General features: G+C 42.2%; 1 protein-coding gene across 1 annotated transcript in view; it reads left to right on the top strand.

Moving 5' to 3' along the window:
• The first annotated feature begins 7,433 nt into the window (after positions 1-7,433).
• Positions 7,434-15,944, top strand: part of LOC118215544 (mucin-2-like) — a 42,007-nt gene continuing 33,496 nt past the window's right edge. The window contains exons 1-10 of the mRNA XM_035396440.1: positions 7,434-7,531; positions 8,371-8,632; positions 9,269-9,383; positions 10,444-10,534; positions 11,731-11,855; positions 12,139-12,355; positions 12,954-13,079; positions 13,492-13,606; positions 15,198-15,336; positions 15,752-15,865. Coding sequence (XP_035252331.1) covers positions 7,456-7,531; positions 8,371-8,632; positions 9,269-9,383; positions 10,444-10,534; positions 11,731-11,855; positions 12,139-12,355; positions 12,954-13,079; positions 13,492-13,606; positions 15,198-15,336; positions 15,752-15,865 — 1,380 coding nt within the window. The 5' untranslated portion in view covers positions 7,434-7,455. The remainder of the gene's footprint in view (positions 7,532-8,370; positions 8,633-9,268; positions 9,384-10,443; positions 10,535-11,730; positions 11,856-12,138; positions 12,356-12,953; positions 13,080-13,491; positions 13,607-15,197; positions 15,337-15,751; positions 15,866-15,944) is intronic.

The raw sequence follows: 15,944 nt of genomic DNA, 5'->3' as shown, positions 1-15,944 counted from the left end.
TGGAAACATTCTTACACACAGTTTACGATCAGTATATAGTTTTGGATAGACTTCAAATAATTTGTTTAATTGTAATTAAAGCCAAAGGAGGCGATTTCAAGGAAAATCGTGTCTAAGATTATATTTTAAGGAAAACTCATCTTTTCATGTTATTGTAGGTAGAAACTGAATTCAATTATTACTGTTATTCAATATATATATATATATATATACACACCGCAAATTTGTCTCTACCTAAAGTTTTTTGTAAAAACCTAATGGCCTAATTGTTTTGGCCTGCCCTGTACATACAATCTATTTTGACATATTATGTCTTTTTAATGACTTTCCTGTGTCTCACATCTCAAGTGTGACTCCCGTAGCCGATAAGGTGCTTCACACTGCATGCTCCACCAGCTGTCTGGTTATAAGTGCTGTCACTAAAAATGAACCTTCCGCCATCCTGTGCCATGCAAGTACGATTTTGGTATTTCAGATTTGGTTTAAAAATTGGTTATAAATTTAAATGATTTTACTGTATTTGTGAATTCTAATCAAAAGAAAAATGCGTTCAAATGACTTGTGAGGTAACCTTGCTGGACATGGACTTTTTACGATGGAGAAAGCCCCTGTCCAGAAGATGGGAAACTAATTAATTCATCGGACCTAAGAGCCCTGACAAAGGGAGTTTCCCTTCTAGACAAACGGATGCATTGTTCATTTCTGCTTTTTTTTTAACCATAAAACAAGAAAAAAAGGGTACTGGCTTTAAGACACATAGCTCAATAGTTTTAGAATCAGTCAAGGCATTTGGTTTCATGCTAGTGTTTGCTCAGTTAATGATGGAACATGTAAAGCACACTCTGCCTTTATTTGACCAGAGTGGGTTGAGTGTATCCCAGAATGTAGCAGAATAACTACACAAAGGCAATAACTGATAAGGAGCCGGAGAGAGAGGCAAACAAACGCTGACGCACCGTGCAGAAATGTTGTCATCTGAGCAATACCTCTCAATAAGACTGACATTCCTCAGGCAATGTGCTGTTTGTCTGATGACTAAAGGTTGGTTCGTACTTGCACGCAAATTGAAACAGAGAAGCTTTAAAATGGCATATGCTGAATATCATATTGAACCAATACCAGGAGTGGACACAGACGCAGTCACAGATCCACAGCAGACTGTGAAAGGGCTCCCTCTGGCAAACCCTTGTGGGCGGGGTGCTGGGGCGGCCTCTCGAAGGCCCAAAGGATAGGCTTATGTGGCCCCTGGAGGGCCTTGTGGGCGGGGTGCTGGGGCGGCCTCTCGAAGGCCCAAAGGACAGGCTTATGTGGCCCCTGGAGGGCCTTGTGGGCGGGGTGCTGGGGCGGCCTCTCGAAGGCCCAAAGGATAGGCTTATGTGGCCCCTGGAGGGCCTTGGGTGCAGGGTGATGAAACTTTCACAGTTTCAGCTGATTGGGCAGCTTGCAGATGACTCGTTGGAGTGGGCGGTGAGACACAGGAGGGCATTCTGGGGCCTGCAGAGCATTCCCCCCCCCCCTCGTTTCAGTTCACTGGCTGCCTGTCGCAGCTCACGTCAGGTTCAAAACCTTGGGATTAGCCTACGGGGGAGTCGATGGAACAGCTCCACCATCCCTCATTATCAATCTTCGAAACCCTAAACCCCAGCCAGATCTCTCTGCTCTGAAACGTGTGTGTGTGTGTGTGTGTGTGTGTGTGCATGTGTGTGCATGTGTGTGTGTGTGTGTGTGTGGCCCAGCCTCTCCTCTTCTCCTGGCCCAGTCACTTCTCTCAGTCAGAGTGGCTGTCTGTACTGCTCCCCAATGCGCAGGACAGCAGAATCCTTGCCCATCTTCAGATGTAAACTGACAAACCGCCTTTTTACCTGCTTGACCCCCACCAGTCTGGCTTCAGGCCTGGCCATTCGACAGAGACTGCACTCCTCTCGGTCAGTGAGTCACTCCATGCCGCACGAGCAGCCTCCCTCTCCTCTGTCCTAATTCTTCTAGACCTCTCTGCTGCATTTGACACTGTGGAGCACTCCATCCTCCTGTCCTCCCTGGCAGCAACAGGGATCTGCGGCACAGTCCTTGACTGGATTGAGTCTTACCTCTCCGACCGTTCCTTCCAGGTTGCCTGGGCGGGTAAGGTATCGCCGCCCCATCCCCTTGCCACCGGAGTTCCCCAGGGCTCAGTCCTCGGTCCCCTTCTCTTCTCCTTATACACCAGATCCCTTGGCCCTGTAATCTCTGCCCATGGCTTGTCCTATCACTGTTATGCCGACGACACACAACTCTTTCTCTCCTTCTCCCCATCGGACAGGTCCCTGCTTGCATCTCCGCTTGCCTCAGGGACATCCAGAGCTGGATGGACAATCACCACCTGAAGCTCAACCCGGGAAAGACGGAGCTAATCTTTATTCCTGCTCTAACCTCTCCCCTCCTCGATTTTTCCATTTCCCTAGGGGACACCTTAGTGACATCATCACCCTGCGCCAAGAATCTTGGAGTGGTGATGGACAACAGGTTGTACCTCTCCAAGAACATCGCAGCAGTAAGCCGGGCATGCAGATTTTTCCTGTATAACATCCGGAGAATCCGCCCCTTTCTCACCACCTACTCAACCCAGCTCCTGGTCCAAGCAATGGTACTATCCCGCCTGGACTACTACAACACTCTTCTGGCTGGACTACCGGCATCTGCCATCAGACGCCTGCAACTCATTCAGAATGCTGCAGCTCATCTAGTCTTCAACCTCCCCAGACACTCCCACGTCACTCCCCTGCTCACTACCCTCCACTGGCTGCCTGTTATAGCTCGCATCAAATTTAAAACATTGGTCCTAGCATACCAGGCAGTCAAGGGATCAGCCCCAGCATACCTCCACAAGATATTCAAACCCTGCATGCCAGCCAGACCCCCCCGTTCTGCTACCTCAGGATACCTGGCACCTCCCCCTCTTCGCACCTGCGCTTCCCGAACACGTCTCCTGTCTGTTCTGGCCCCACAATGGTGAAATGACCTCCCCGTGGAGGTCAGAACAGCTGAGACACTGACCCACTTCAAGCGACGACTGAAGATTCACCTCTTCAAGCTGCACCTCTCCCCATCCCTCCCTACCTCCCTGTAATCTCTTAAATGACTGTAAGCTTAGGGTTGTAACTAGGTAGCTGTTTCATAGATGACTTAGTTAATGCACCTGTCTTAACTACTGCTTGTATTTTTGCATAAACTGCGTTGTTGCTGTTCTCGTTTGTGTTAGTGTTAATCAGTTTAACCTTCAGGGTCCAAAATGAACTATGCGGTTGTTCCCTGCATTTGGACCGGTACTTCTCTCTAGGGTTTTCGACATACTTGTTCCTGGTTATGGTTATACACTTTGTTGTACATCGCTCTGGATAAAAGCGTCTGCCAAATGCCTGTAATGCAATGTAATGTAATGTTTAGATTGTCATCCCCATCCCTTAATCACTCATACCTCTTGTCATAGCATTCATGATTTGTATTTGTGTTCTTACTTAACGTAGTTCATTTTCATTAGTGCTTTAGTGCTGTTGCATATACTGTATCCTCACTGGTCTGAGAGTATTGATAGACAGGTCCAGTACTCATGTAAATCAAGTGAATGCACTTTAGTCTCCTGCATTGTAAGTTGCTCTGGATGAGACAAACTATATGACAAAGTTCAAATGTCATAAAGAATGCGTGGTGATTATAGAGAAACTGAAAAACTACTGATGATGAAAATAAAGCGAATATACTGACCAGACTCATTTCAAAACTAAGGATGAATACAGCCACACCATAAAACAGAAAGGGGGGGGGGGGGGAGGGGCACTGAAGGGAAAACAGAGTTGACTGTTAATTACCTAGATCAGGGGTGGCCAACTCCGCTCCTGGGGAGCCGCAGGGTCTGCGGGTTTTTGTTTTGACCTTAAATACAACAACCACTTACACAAAATAAACCAGGTGAGGTGAGTTAACTGTGTAATCAACTGCTTTAATCGATCAATTAAGTGCAGAGTAAAAGCAAAAGCCAGCAGACCCTGCGGCTCTCCAGGACCTGGGTTGGCCACCCCTGACCTAGATGATCATAGACTGATTCTAGCTCTGTTAATTAATAAACACATCCTTCATTGTGTTTATTAAAATAAACTGAGTGATTTATTGTGCTCAAGAAAATTATTGTAAGAATATACTACACTAGAGATAAGATACACAAATTTGATCATAGCACATCAGAAAATGCAACATTAACATGGTTCTTTATTACATCCCTTTTGGGAGTGCTGGAAGGTTTGAAGATTCTGGATGCAGGTATAAAGCTGGTTATCATCTACTCTTAAATGTAACATCCTTTTAATTAGATAACTCGGTATTCTACAGGACTCCACTTATGTCTGTTCACTGGATAGTCTTTTACTCATCCATAATAAACTGGAAATCAACCATGATTCCAAGTTTACATCACTGGAAATCTTCATTATTGTACTACTTAAAAATAGAAAAAGCCATAGCAGAGGAAGGAAATGACATAACACTATTTGAAATAATTTGGAGTGATGTAATGCAGTCTTCAATGCAAAATTATTCGATGTGAAATGAAAAGGGTAATTTGTGTGTGTAAGGTGTAGTGCATGTGTAATGTATAGGGAGTGATATGAATTGTGTAATTTGTGGGCAATCAGTGAAATGAATTCTGTGAAATTGGTGGAAGGTAAATAAACGGGAAAAGAGGATATAAGGAAGGAGGCCAGATAAGTGGTGTAGTATTTTATTTTATTCATTCTCTCTTATAGAAGGTGATAGCAAATGACAATAAGAATGTAAGTTTAGTCATGGGTTAATTTCTATTTATTTATTAAGAATGTTGTTTTTGTTTGTGGTCAAACGTTTCTGTTTAGTTTAGTTCAGTCTGTAAACCTGAGGTTTCCATCTTTGTGGTGCACCTGTACTTCTCACTTCATGGAACATCTCAGTTCAACTATTCTCACATCTCACCTGTGCAGTGACCAGCATGTGAAGAGTTGTATGAATTAACACATATACGTATATATATATATATATATATATATATATTGTTTACATATTGCAAGTAAGTGATTGTAAGTGTTGTAGACTACATGTAAACTACCAGGATAAGCCTGTTTATTAAGCAAACAGGCATTTTCCCATTTGGTGATATTGCTTGGCTTCTGCACTTCAAGCATGTACAATGGTATCACCATTTCTGTTGGCTTACAAGGGTAAATACAAACATGGATAAATTTAGCCCAGCAATGGATGTTTTCCTGATAAAAGGTGGGATACTCCTAATGACAATAACGCAATGGCCAACTCTAGGTTTACAATGAGGATAATATTGCACATCTACAGTACACTCGCAGGGTTGAGCGCTCTGCGCGTCAGCATCCGTCTTCGGGACTGCCTGTGCAGATACGTGGGCAATAATGGACCAGGATGCGCGGCGTTGGGAACGCTTAATGATCTACTGGTGCCACCGCAGAAGAAGCAGATGTCAAGCAGGGCCGATGGGGCACGCCCTGCGTCAGCGGGCACCGGTCCCGCGTCAGTCTGCGTTTCGGGCCTCCCTTCCTTATCAAGCTGCGTCCCAGCCCTGACCCAGCGTCTCTTCTAAATGTCATGAGCCGTTAGCTATCGAAGCTACATCCTACAGCTACAGCTACGGCTATTCCCGATTTCAGCATACCGCAAAACATACTGCAAATATATTGAAATAAAATACAACAGCGTGTTGCAATCGTACGCAATATGACATGCTTTGAAATGCTTTGGGCTGATGTGCAAATGCTTGCCACATGCAGATATTGCAGCACACGTATTGACAACGCGCTGCTGTTAAACGTACTCAGCATTATTGTTTCAAAAAAGTTACACGCACATTTAAATGGCCCTGCCCTGTTAGCCATAATATCAGCTGCAGCTCGTGTCCCTGCAGTACTGCAAGTCAACAGCTTGACTCACTTGAGACCACTGTGGAGAAAACAAGGGTCTGCTAAAAGAAAGATCACCCTCTACATGATCTTTTAATGCAACATAATAGTATTTTGAATGTTTGCCTTCTTTTGCCTAAATGTTCCTCCGAGAGGTTTAGAAAAGCATGTATCCCAGTCGTAATCTGGTGCTTTAATACACTTGGTAACAGCATAAAGGATAGTTTTTAAAATATTTTTTATATTTAATTACATCAAGTGATTGTGTATTCTACAGGAACTTCACAGTCCTGTCTATTTGCTAATGTTATCAGGTTGTGTTGCATGCATATTTTTTTTGTAACTCTGGTTTGTCTCTGGTTTTTTATTGTTGACTTTGGCACTGGTACATTTTTGTACTGGAGTTTGTATAGTTATCTGTGTTCCGTAAGTAATGCTATTGTTCTGTTCTGTTGAAACTTTCAAATTACAAAGAAGTTAAATAGAAATACCAAAGCTCTTTTCCTGAGCTGGACTTTGACATAATCATTGACGTATTATTGTAATTTTATTGGTACAGATTCGCTAGTTATAAAAAAATATGTCCATAAATTACACTTACTCAGCTAACTAATTATCTGTATTAAATTAAATTAATTTATTTAACCTTTATTTAACCAGGAAAAACCCCATTGAGATTGAACTCTCAGGGGGACCTGACATGAAACACAAAGTTACACCAATTCCAGATCACTCATGAATTAGACCACAGCAAAATGTTTCGTATATGGCGACGAAAAAACAGTTATCAACTGTTACTTGTTACCTCAATGCCACTAAAATGTTGGATTACACATTTAATTAGGTGTATTAAATAATTGCGAGCAGAAGCTGGTATGATTTCAAAAACAATTACTGTCCCCCATTGTCTACTCCTGATAAAATCCTTTAAATGTTACAGATCCATTTGTAATTGTAAACAGAACTTACAATTGAACTAAAGTGAACTGAACTGAAATTATTTGAAAAGAATTCAGCTGAGCTGAACTGACATGAATGGAACTGAAATTAAATTGATTACATTGAAAGAAAGTGAGTTTACCTACAATGAATTGGACTGAACTGAACTGAACTGTAATTGAATGGAACTGAATTTATCGGAACTGAACTGACATGAATTGACCTGAAGCTGAATTAATTTAACTGAACTGGACTGAATTTAATTTAACTGAGCTGAGCTGAGGTGAACCAAAACTGAACTGGACTGCACAGAACTGAATTGCAGTGTGTAGCCTAGACAGGTAGGACGTCAGACCCTGACGAACACAGAGACACAGCTTGCAGCTGTAGGGTGGGGGGTCAGCAGCTTCACTTGTATGTGCCGTAACTCCAAGCTGTTATTGTTTGCCATGTCGCAATAAAATCTCAGAGTTCCTCCCTGTAATAGAAGGGCGTGAGCAGGAACTGGCCCACAAGATATAAGGGGGCTTGCAGCCACAGCCCAGACATTCTCTGCCCTGTAGAGCGAAGCCCTCATCAGCCCATCATGGCAACGGCAGCGCTGTGGACCTGGGCCCTGGTGCTCCTCTTTACCTGGGCCTCCCCGGTGGAACCAATGAAAGGTAAGATGAACACACCCGCGGGGCGTTAAGCCTGACCCATCATCTTTGGCTGAAACTGCGCATTTGGCTCTTCATGCTAGTGGAGCAGATTAGGAACTACATTTCATAACAGATGCACCAAATTTCTCACACGGGTAGGACAAATGACAAGGGAAGATTTTAAGCTTTAGGACCATTGCGCATTTTACCCAGAATGTAGGTTTGATTTAGAATGTAGACCGTCTTTGTTATTCCCTGACATTTCTTTGATCGTTTGATTGGGTCGGTGGAACTTTCCCAGAGATTAGTGGCATGGATGTAAAATGCAGAACCCCTGTAATATGACTGTCTGCCTCACGCAGAGTTATAGTTGAATATGTTTTCCATTAACATCAATTTATGAATGGGGTGCGAGCTTAAGTTACCTTAAGAGCATCATATCTTGTATCTTGTGTCATATCTTACATTACATTTAAATCTACAGAGGAGATATGGAGGAATGGGGCATAACAAAAACAAGCTGATTGAATAAATTTTTTTCTTAATTAGATTGAGTTAGATTTTTTGGTATCTTGCAAAATTCTTGTTGAAAAAACTTCATTTGTTCCATTATCCTTCATAGGGGATTACATAGCATTATGGATAATAATGGTTTTGTGGATTCTTTTCAATCAGTGGCCATTTTATTCTTTGGGAATATGGTGTGTGCACTCTTTATATTAACCAATCAGAAACCACCCAAGTGCTGAAACACGCCAAAAACCCACAGATACTGTAGCCCTCCAAGAATGGGGCTCGAGATTGCCTGGGCTAAACAGAGACTCCCTATATACTTACAAAATCGATCTGTGCTTCCCCAGCTCATCCCCGCAAGCACATCAACAGCATCTGCAGCGTTTGGGGCAAGGACCACTTCAAGACCTTCGACGGGGACATCTACCAGTTCCCCGGCATGTGCGAATACAACCTGGTGTCTGACTGTCACGAGGCCTACCTGGACTTCTCCGTGCACATGAAGAGAGCAGAGGTCAACGGTCACCCCACTGTCAGCCGAATAGTGGTCACCATTAAAGACCGGATCATCGTGCTCACCAGGAACCTGGTCACCATGAATGGAGAAAAGTGAGTTGCGCTATATACAGGAAACACTATGGGGGTGCAGGGTTGCTGAACAGATTGATGAACAGATATGGTTCTAAATATAAGTGCCACAAAAAAACCTAAACATTTTTACCCTGGAAAATGGCTAAGTCTCTATCTGTAAAAATACACTTCCAAGAAATATCTGTACTGAATTATTGAAAGTATTTTTTTGTCTGTGTGTGTATTTCTGAAACAAAAAACTTATTTTAACATTAAACGTAATATAACCCCTTCTTTTAAAACTGTAAGTAAGCGTAAACTTTTGATAGTAGTTTTTTGGCCTCAGTAAAACATGTTTGGTCTGGTTACTGCCCTGGTCAGGATATATCTACAGAGTCGGTCAGTAATAATGTGATTGGGAAAGAAGAATGTATTCTTTTAAATTAATTCTGTAAACTTCCGTACACTTTCACAGATTAATGTCCTGGATTATCAGGTCACATATTTGACCTCGCAACATATTTCATAGCATATTTCTTGGCAGTTTTCCTCCTTTTTACATTGCATTTGTGTGCTTCCTGGATGTACTGAACATTGATATGAATTAATATTAATATAATTAATAATATTAATGGGAAATTGATCAGCTGATTTACTGTGTTGCATTGCTTTCAGAATCACCACACCGTACTATGGCGCAGGAGTCCTGCTGGAGACGAACACAATCTACACCAAACTCTACTCTAAACTGGGCCTCAGTGTCATGTGGAATGGAGAGGATGCTGTCACTGTAAGAACCTTTACAGAGCCCTATTGGACAGCTTGTTTCTTTATAGATCCCTATTGGATAGCCTATCCCTTTACAGAACCCTGTTGGATAGCCCCTTTCTTTATAGAACCCTATTAGATAGTCTCTTTCTTTACAGACCCCTATTGGACAGCCAGTGTCTTTACAGAGCTTAATTGGATTGCTCAGGGTCAGCTGTGGTCTGTCCTCAGTGCTCTGATCTTCATTCAACCCCAGTTCTAAATCAGTTGGTCCCCTAGTTCAGGGTGGTTAAAGCCCCTTCTAGGTGATTTATGTCTGTTTGTGGCCAACTTTTAATTGTTTAATGTGCCCACTCATTTATCGATAAGCTCTTGAATGAAAGCTGAAGACCTCTCCTCCTTCTGAGCTATATGAAATGTTTCACTGTGATCTTGTCTGTGTCTCTTGCTATGCTTGTGAAGTGTATAGTTTTCTTACTGGTTTGTGTGCATCTCCAGTGCCTGTGTCAGGTGTGCAAACCTTTATTTTTACACTGTGAGCTAGTCTAAGGGTGGACCACCTTTGGCGTATATGCAGCTCCCCATGCATAGTTGTGGACAGTCCCCCGTCATAATCAACTCCCTGGGGATGATTAAACCTGTTCTAAATGCATATTTATTTTAAATAGCGCACACAACGGCAAGACGTGCAGCCTCTCAACACTGTTACACATTAAAGAAATCCAAGACAAATAATTAAAACCAAAATATGCAAATCAGCATGGTGCACCACCTGAATCCCGTCTACAGTTAAATACAAATACTGGGACAGTGACACAATTTTTGTTGTTTTGGCTCCATATAGCAGCACACAGGATTTGAAATTAAACAATGAATATGAGGTTAAAGCACAAACTGTCAGCCATATCGAAATTACAGCCCTATTCATACATTACATAAACCTTTTTATGCATTACTTTAATGGTATGTAAAGTCATATATAGTCATCTTATTATGCTGTTACTTCAGCAGTAATGTTTTCAATGAAGTGAAATTTTTTTTTTTTGATAATCAGACATGCCCTCCTTCTTTCTTTGTGCCAGCTGGAACTAGACTCCAAATATCAAAACCGCACATGTGGTCTCTGTGGAGACTTCAATGGTATCCCCCTCAACTTCGAATTCCTGGAAGAGGGTGAGTACAGTCCCTGGGAGAGGAACACTTCATCAGGTCACTGGGTCGTCACACTTTTTAAGAACACACCAATCTGGGCCAATTAAGTATTCCTGTACTAATTTAGATATAGTTGTTTCAGATTGATTGAAGGGACTCCTGAAAAAACTTGGAAATAAGTATCAATTAAAGCATCAAATTTCACTCACATTCAGACCATTGTCACACATGCAAATAAAATGTTGTGCATTAATATGTATTTATATTGCATATAATGTTTATTTTCTTGCATCTCAAAGTTTTCTGGAATCCATTTCATACTAGCCATGCAAATTTGGTTGTTATGTGTAGGTGATACATTATTTAAGATGTGCAAAATAATTATACTTCATGTCTCCTCAAGGATGATGTGTCATGAAATGGGTTACTGTCCTCATTTGAGGAAGTGAATGTATAAACAACCACTTTGGCCAACACTCATATCCGGATCAGCTTACACAACTTGCCTTTTTACATATTATCCTATTTATCCTGGCTATATACATACTGAAGCGATTCAGGATAAGTGCCTTACTAATGTTTACCAAGATAGTGCCCCACCTGAAAGTCAAACCTGCAACCGTTGGATTACAGGGCCAGTTCTCCAACCTGTGTGCAACACTGCCAGCCCTCTGCCTTGGGGTGGCAGCACTCACCAAGAGAAAGCATAGTAGACCGTCTGTAGAGATTATAGACGTGCATATTTAACTAGACAGGCGTGGCACGCCTTCAGCTAACCTAAGCTTGTGAAGTCCAGGAAGTAAGCTTGTACTGAGCGAAAAACACTGGAGCTCCAAATAACATGAATGGGGAATATTAGACTAGGTGTGCTGATACAGTATGAAAAAAAGCAGATAAAGTATGTACATTTTAAAAAATATTTTCCCAAGACTTCTGGACCAAAACAAACATTGCTTCACTACACACAATGATAATTTATGATAAAAAAATTGAACTATGAGATTTTCTTGGTAGTGAAGTCACCTTGGTTTTCTACATTGAATTCAATGGGCAGCAAGCTTTTTTGCCCTCAAACATGCGCTGTAGAGGCTATTTCCCATTACCTCCTAGGCTTCACCACGTGGCCCCTCATAGCCTCTCCAGCTCCTATGTATGCTCTATGTAGAGATAGAAGTGTAAGAATAGTTGATGAAAATGACTTATTGTGTCACTTGCAGGTCGTGAGATAAGCCCCATTGAGTTTGGGAATCGTCAGAAGGTCCACCTTCCCACTGAGCTCTGTGAGGATCCCCCTGAGGAAGATGAGTTTGAGGATTCTGGTCTCGACAAATGTTCCAAGTTTGTGAGTAGTGCCCCCTGGTGTCCTGGAGAAAAAGTGCTCTCGGTTAGATGAGAGTTAAATCTGAAAACACTTTAGCAGATCCCCAAGAACATTCAATGAAACATGTCACTAAAACAGATGAATTTGTTCTGAATATTGGAAAAAAAAAAATGCTAACATTCACTTTGATGTGGTCAATAATCTGCAGGACTATGACTGGTACCTCAAAGGGTAATGGTAATTACTTCACACTGATGCAGTATGTGTGATAAAATATGCATTACTTTCCCCTTCCTCCCAAAAGCGTGATGGCTGTACCAAGCTTCTGCAATCTGAGGACTGGAAGTCATGTGCCCGGGCTCTCAGCCCTGGGCCCTACATCCAGGCCTGTGTGCAGGACATGTGCAGCTGTGGGGACGTCCCGGACGACTTCTGCATCTGCAGCACCCTCGCCGAATACTCCCGACAGTGCTCGCACAGCGGAGGCACGCCGCCCAACTGGAGGACCCAAGACTTCTGTGGTAGGTCTCCTGCCATGATCTTCTTCTGTGGTAGGCCACCTGCCACGATCTTCTCCTGTGGTAGGTCTCCTGCCGTGACCTTCTTCTGTGGAAGGTCTCCTGTTGTGATCTTCTTCTGTGGTAGGTCTCTTGTCATGATCTCCTTCTGTGGTAGGTTCTAACTGACCATGTTACTTACAGAGATATGCGATTTTACGTTGTTTTTAAATGTTTTTTTTTTTTTTGTGGGATAAAGTCATAGCGCCAGAAGAGGCTAGGCATCTCCCACTTTGCTCTGTTAGATTTAAGGACCTGAGGTAAATATTGTGAAGGTTTAGCCAGTAACGTGTGACACGGAGCGTCTTAAGTCCCACTTGAAGGTGGAACCAACTGCTGCTGGCAATTGTAGAAGTATGATTTTTAAGCTACTCAGCCTACTCAGACTTTCATGCTTGCAACTCCAGACTTTATTCCACCGCTCACACATGACATGCGCATAGAACTACGGCAACCCTTCTAGGGCACACAAGACCGTGCCTATTACTACAGCAATGGCCTGTGAAATGTATTATATTCATCATGCAAAGCAACTCAAATGCGCTGATATGTTTCTCTACAGTGAAGCAATGCCCCTTGAACATGGTGTATGCGGAGAGTGGCTCGGCGTGCATGAACACCTGCACCAACAGAGACACCAGCCAGCTGTGCGAGGAGCACCACGTGGACGGCTGTGTTTGCCCTGAAGGTGAGTCCCTGAGGGTGTTTGCCCTCTCTTTTTCATTCTCTCACTCTGTCTCTGACACACAATCTCTCTCTCTCTCTGCCACTGTCCACACCTCTTTGAGTAGAATCAACTCTCACACTACACATAATGTAACATTCTGATCCCATAAATGTTAACATTTATTAATCCGATGTCAATATTGTATGCACTGTGCTAAGTATATGTGGTATTGAAATAATTATAATACTAATTGTTTGATGATCTTGTTCCCTGAGTTGCAGGGACACTGTTTGACAATATCTTGTTCCCTGTGTTACAGGCACAGTGTGTGATGATATCTTGCTCCCTGTGTTACAGGCACAGTGTGTGATGATATCTTGCTCCCTGTATTACAGGCACAGTGTGTGATGATATCTTGTTCCCTGTGTTACAGGCACAGTGTTTGATGATATCTCTGAGAGAGGCTGCATCAGGCAGGAGCAGTGCCAGTGTGTGCATGACAAAGTGTACAACTCTGGGGAAGTGCTGCTGCAGGACTGTGAGGAATGGTAATGTTATATAGCAGCAGACATTTTCTCCTTTTCCTGGGGCTCTCCATTAAGTATCTTATGTTCACAAAAATAAAAATGAATTGCATTATAGGTGTATACTGTGCACTATTATTATTATAGTCATATAGTGTGCACAATGCATAATAATAATAATAATAATAATAATAATAACAACAACAACTGATGAAAACATTGCCCATACAGAACATATATTTTCATACTCCAGGGCAATGAGCATGCACAGACAAGACAAGGCCATGCTAAGAGTTTTCATCCCTCTACTTTGAACAATAACGTCCCTTACGGTCAATTTCAAAGGCCGCCCAGAATTTGCTATAGTGATGCTGATTTTAAAGAGAAAAGCGGAGAGATGTATAGTCGCTTTGGGGAACGTGGCTACTTGCCTAAGATTTTACAAACAGCACAATCGAGAGCCAATGCTCTTGAATGCGATTCCCTCTTGACTAGGAAGCCCCAAAAGACTAAAAGGGGCCGAGTTTGTTTTTCCACCCGCTACAGTACAAAGGCGCATACTGTACGTAATGTCATCAAAAGGAATTGGGATCTCATCCAATGTGATGAGACCTTGCGCAACATTTTCCCTGACCCACCTGTTTTCTCTTTTGGAACGGCTCCTGCCCTTGGAGAGAGGCTGGTACATAGCCATTTACCCGCAGATGAACAAGTGTCCTGGTTGCCTAAGGCGCCTATTGGCACCAATAGATGTGGACATTGTAGTAGTAGTAGTCAGATCAAAAGGGTGCACACGCCCAGTAACACAACAGACGCATACTACTGATCATTTTTATTGACCATAAGACTACACACGTTGTCTATATATTCTCGTGTTCTAATTGTGATGCTTTTTTATGTAGGACGCACGAAACGTTGTTTACGGGACCACTTAGCCAAACATAAACATGCTATCAAAACTGGCAATTTTGATTATGCAATGGCTAAACATTTTAAAGATGCCCATCAAGACGTTTCCGTTTCATTTACTGCCATAGGTATTGATGTTGTCCCAGAGAGTACTCGGTCAAAAAGAGAGCCGCTGGATTCACAAGCTCCAGGCCACTACTTTTCCAGGACTTAATGACTCTATATAGTCATGGTTTCGTTTCTATAGATGTATATATTTATTATTAGTATTTTTTCAGTTCCTATAGATATAGATTTATGATTATTTTTGTACTGTTATTGTTTATATTTGTGCATTGTTACTTGTTGATTTTCAGTGGATTTGGTAGCCTATTACAGTGACCTCTGGTGGTGACAGGTCTATAGTTTTTTCTGTACCAACTGATATTCTGATCAGCTGTTAGTCATTTGAACTAATCGCTACTCCTTTGAATGTTTGTCTGAATTGCTTTAATTGTTACGCCCTGACGAAGGCCGCGTGAGGCCAAAACATGTTGATATAGTTTTTTAAAAATGTTTCTATATGAACTAGCCCTTCATTAAAGGCTTTTTATTCTAAGAAGAGTGCCTTGGGCTTGCTGTATTCGTCCTATAAGGAGGGTTTCCATGTTTCAAACCAGTGAAAGTGAGTGTGCACACACCCAGATGGTCATGTGTTGTCTTTCAGTGTTTGTAACCAGGGAAGGTGGTCCTGTAAGAGCCTACCCTGCCCTGGACAGTGTGCTGTAGAGGGGGGGTCACATGTCACAACCTATGATGGGAAAGCCTACACCTTCCATGGAGACTGCTACTACATCCTAACCAAGGTTACCCCACCACTGGCACACCACATTCAAACCCTGCCTTCGGGAGCCATCTTTTAGATATTTGTGATATTGGTGGAGGATGAAAAAATATAATACAAAGCAAATTGTGCAGCATATAAAATACTCAAAATCCACCCAGATAAATTGTTGTTGTATCGCACAGCTCATGTGTATTTTGCATTTCTACCATCTTTGTAACTGTAGTTTAGTCTATCATCAAAAAGCACGTGACCTGATCAGTTGCAATTATGCCAGTCAAAGATATGAGGGAAAAAAATATTTATGTTCATTTACTGACTTTAAGGTTGTTAAGAATAATAACTTGCCATTTTGCCCACAAAGGAAACATGTGTATGCATCTATATTAATAATAATTAATGTAAAATATTTCCTGTTTATTTTATCGCTTTCTTAGGACAATGTGGGGTCAAAGTTCACTGTCCTGGGCCAGCTGGTCCCATGCGGTTCTCAGGACCTGGACACTTGTCTGAAATCAGTGGTGCTGCTGCTGAACAATGACAAAAACAATGTGAGTGCCCTCCCTTAAATAAACGCAATAAATAACAGATTGATTACTCATCCACAAAATGTTTGGGATCAATACCGTA

This window comes from Anguilla anguilla, chromosome 16 (assembly GCF_013347855.1).
Source record: "Anguilla anguilla isolate fAngAng1 chromosome 16, fAngAng1.pri, whole genome shotgun sequence".
Lineage (NCBI taxonomy): Eukaryota > Metazoa > Chordata > Actinopteri > Anguilliformes > Anguillidae > Anguilla > Anguilla anguilla.
The sequence above is the reverse complement of the archived record's forward strand: the minus strand, read 5'-3'. Positions and strand labels throughout refer to the sequence as shown.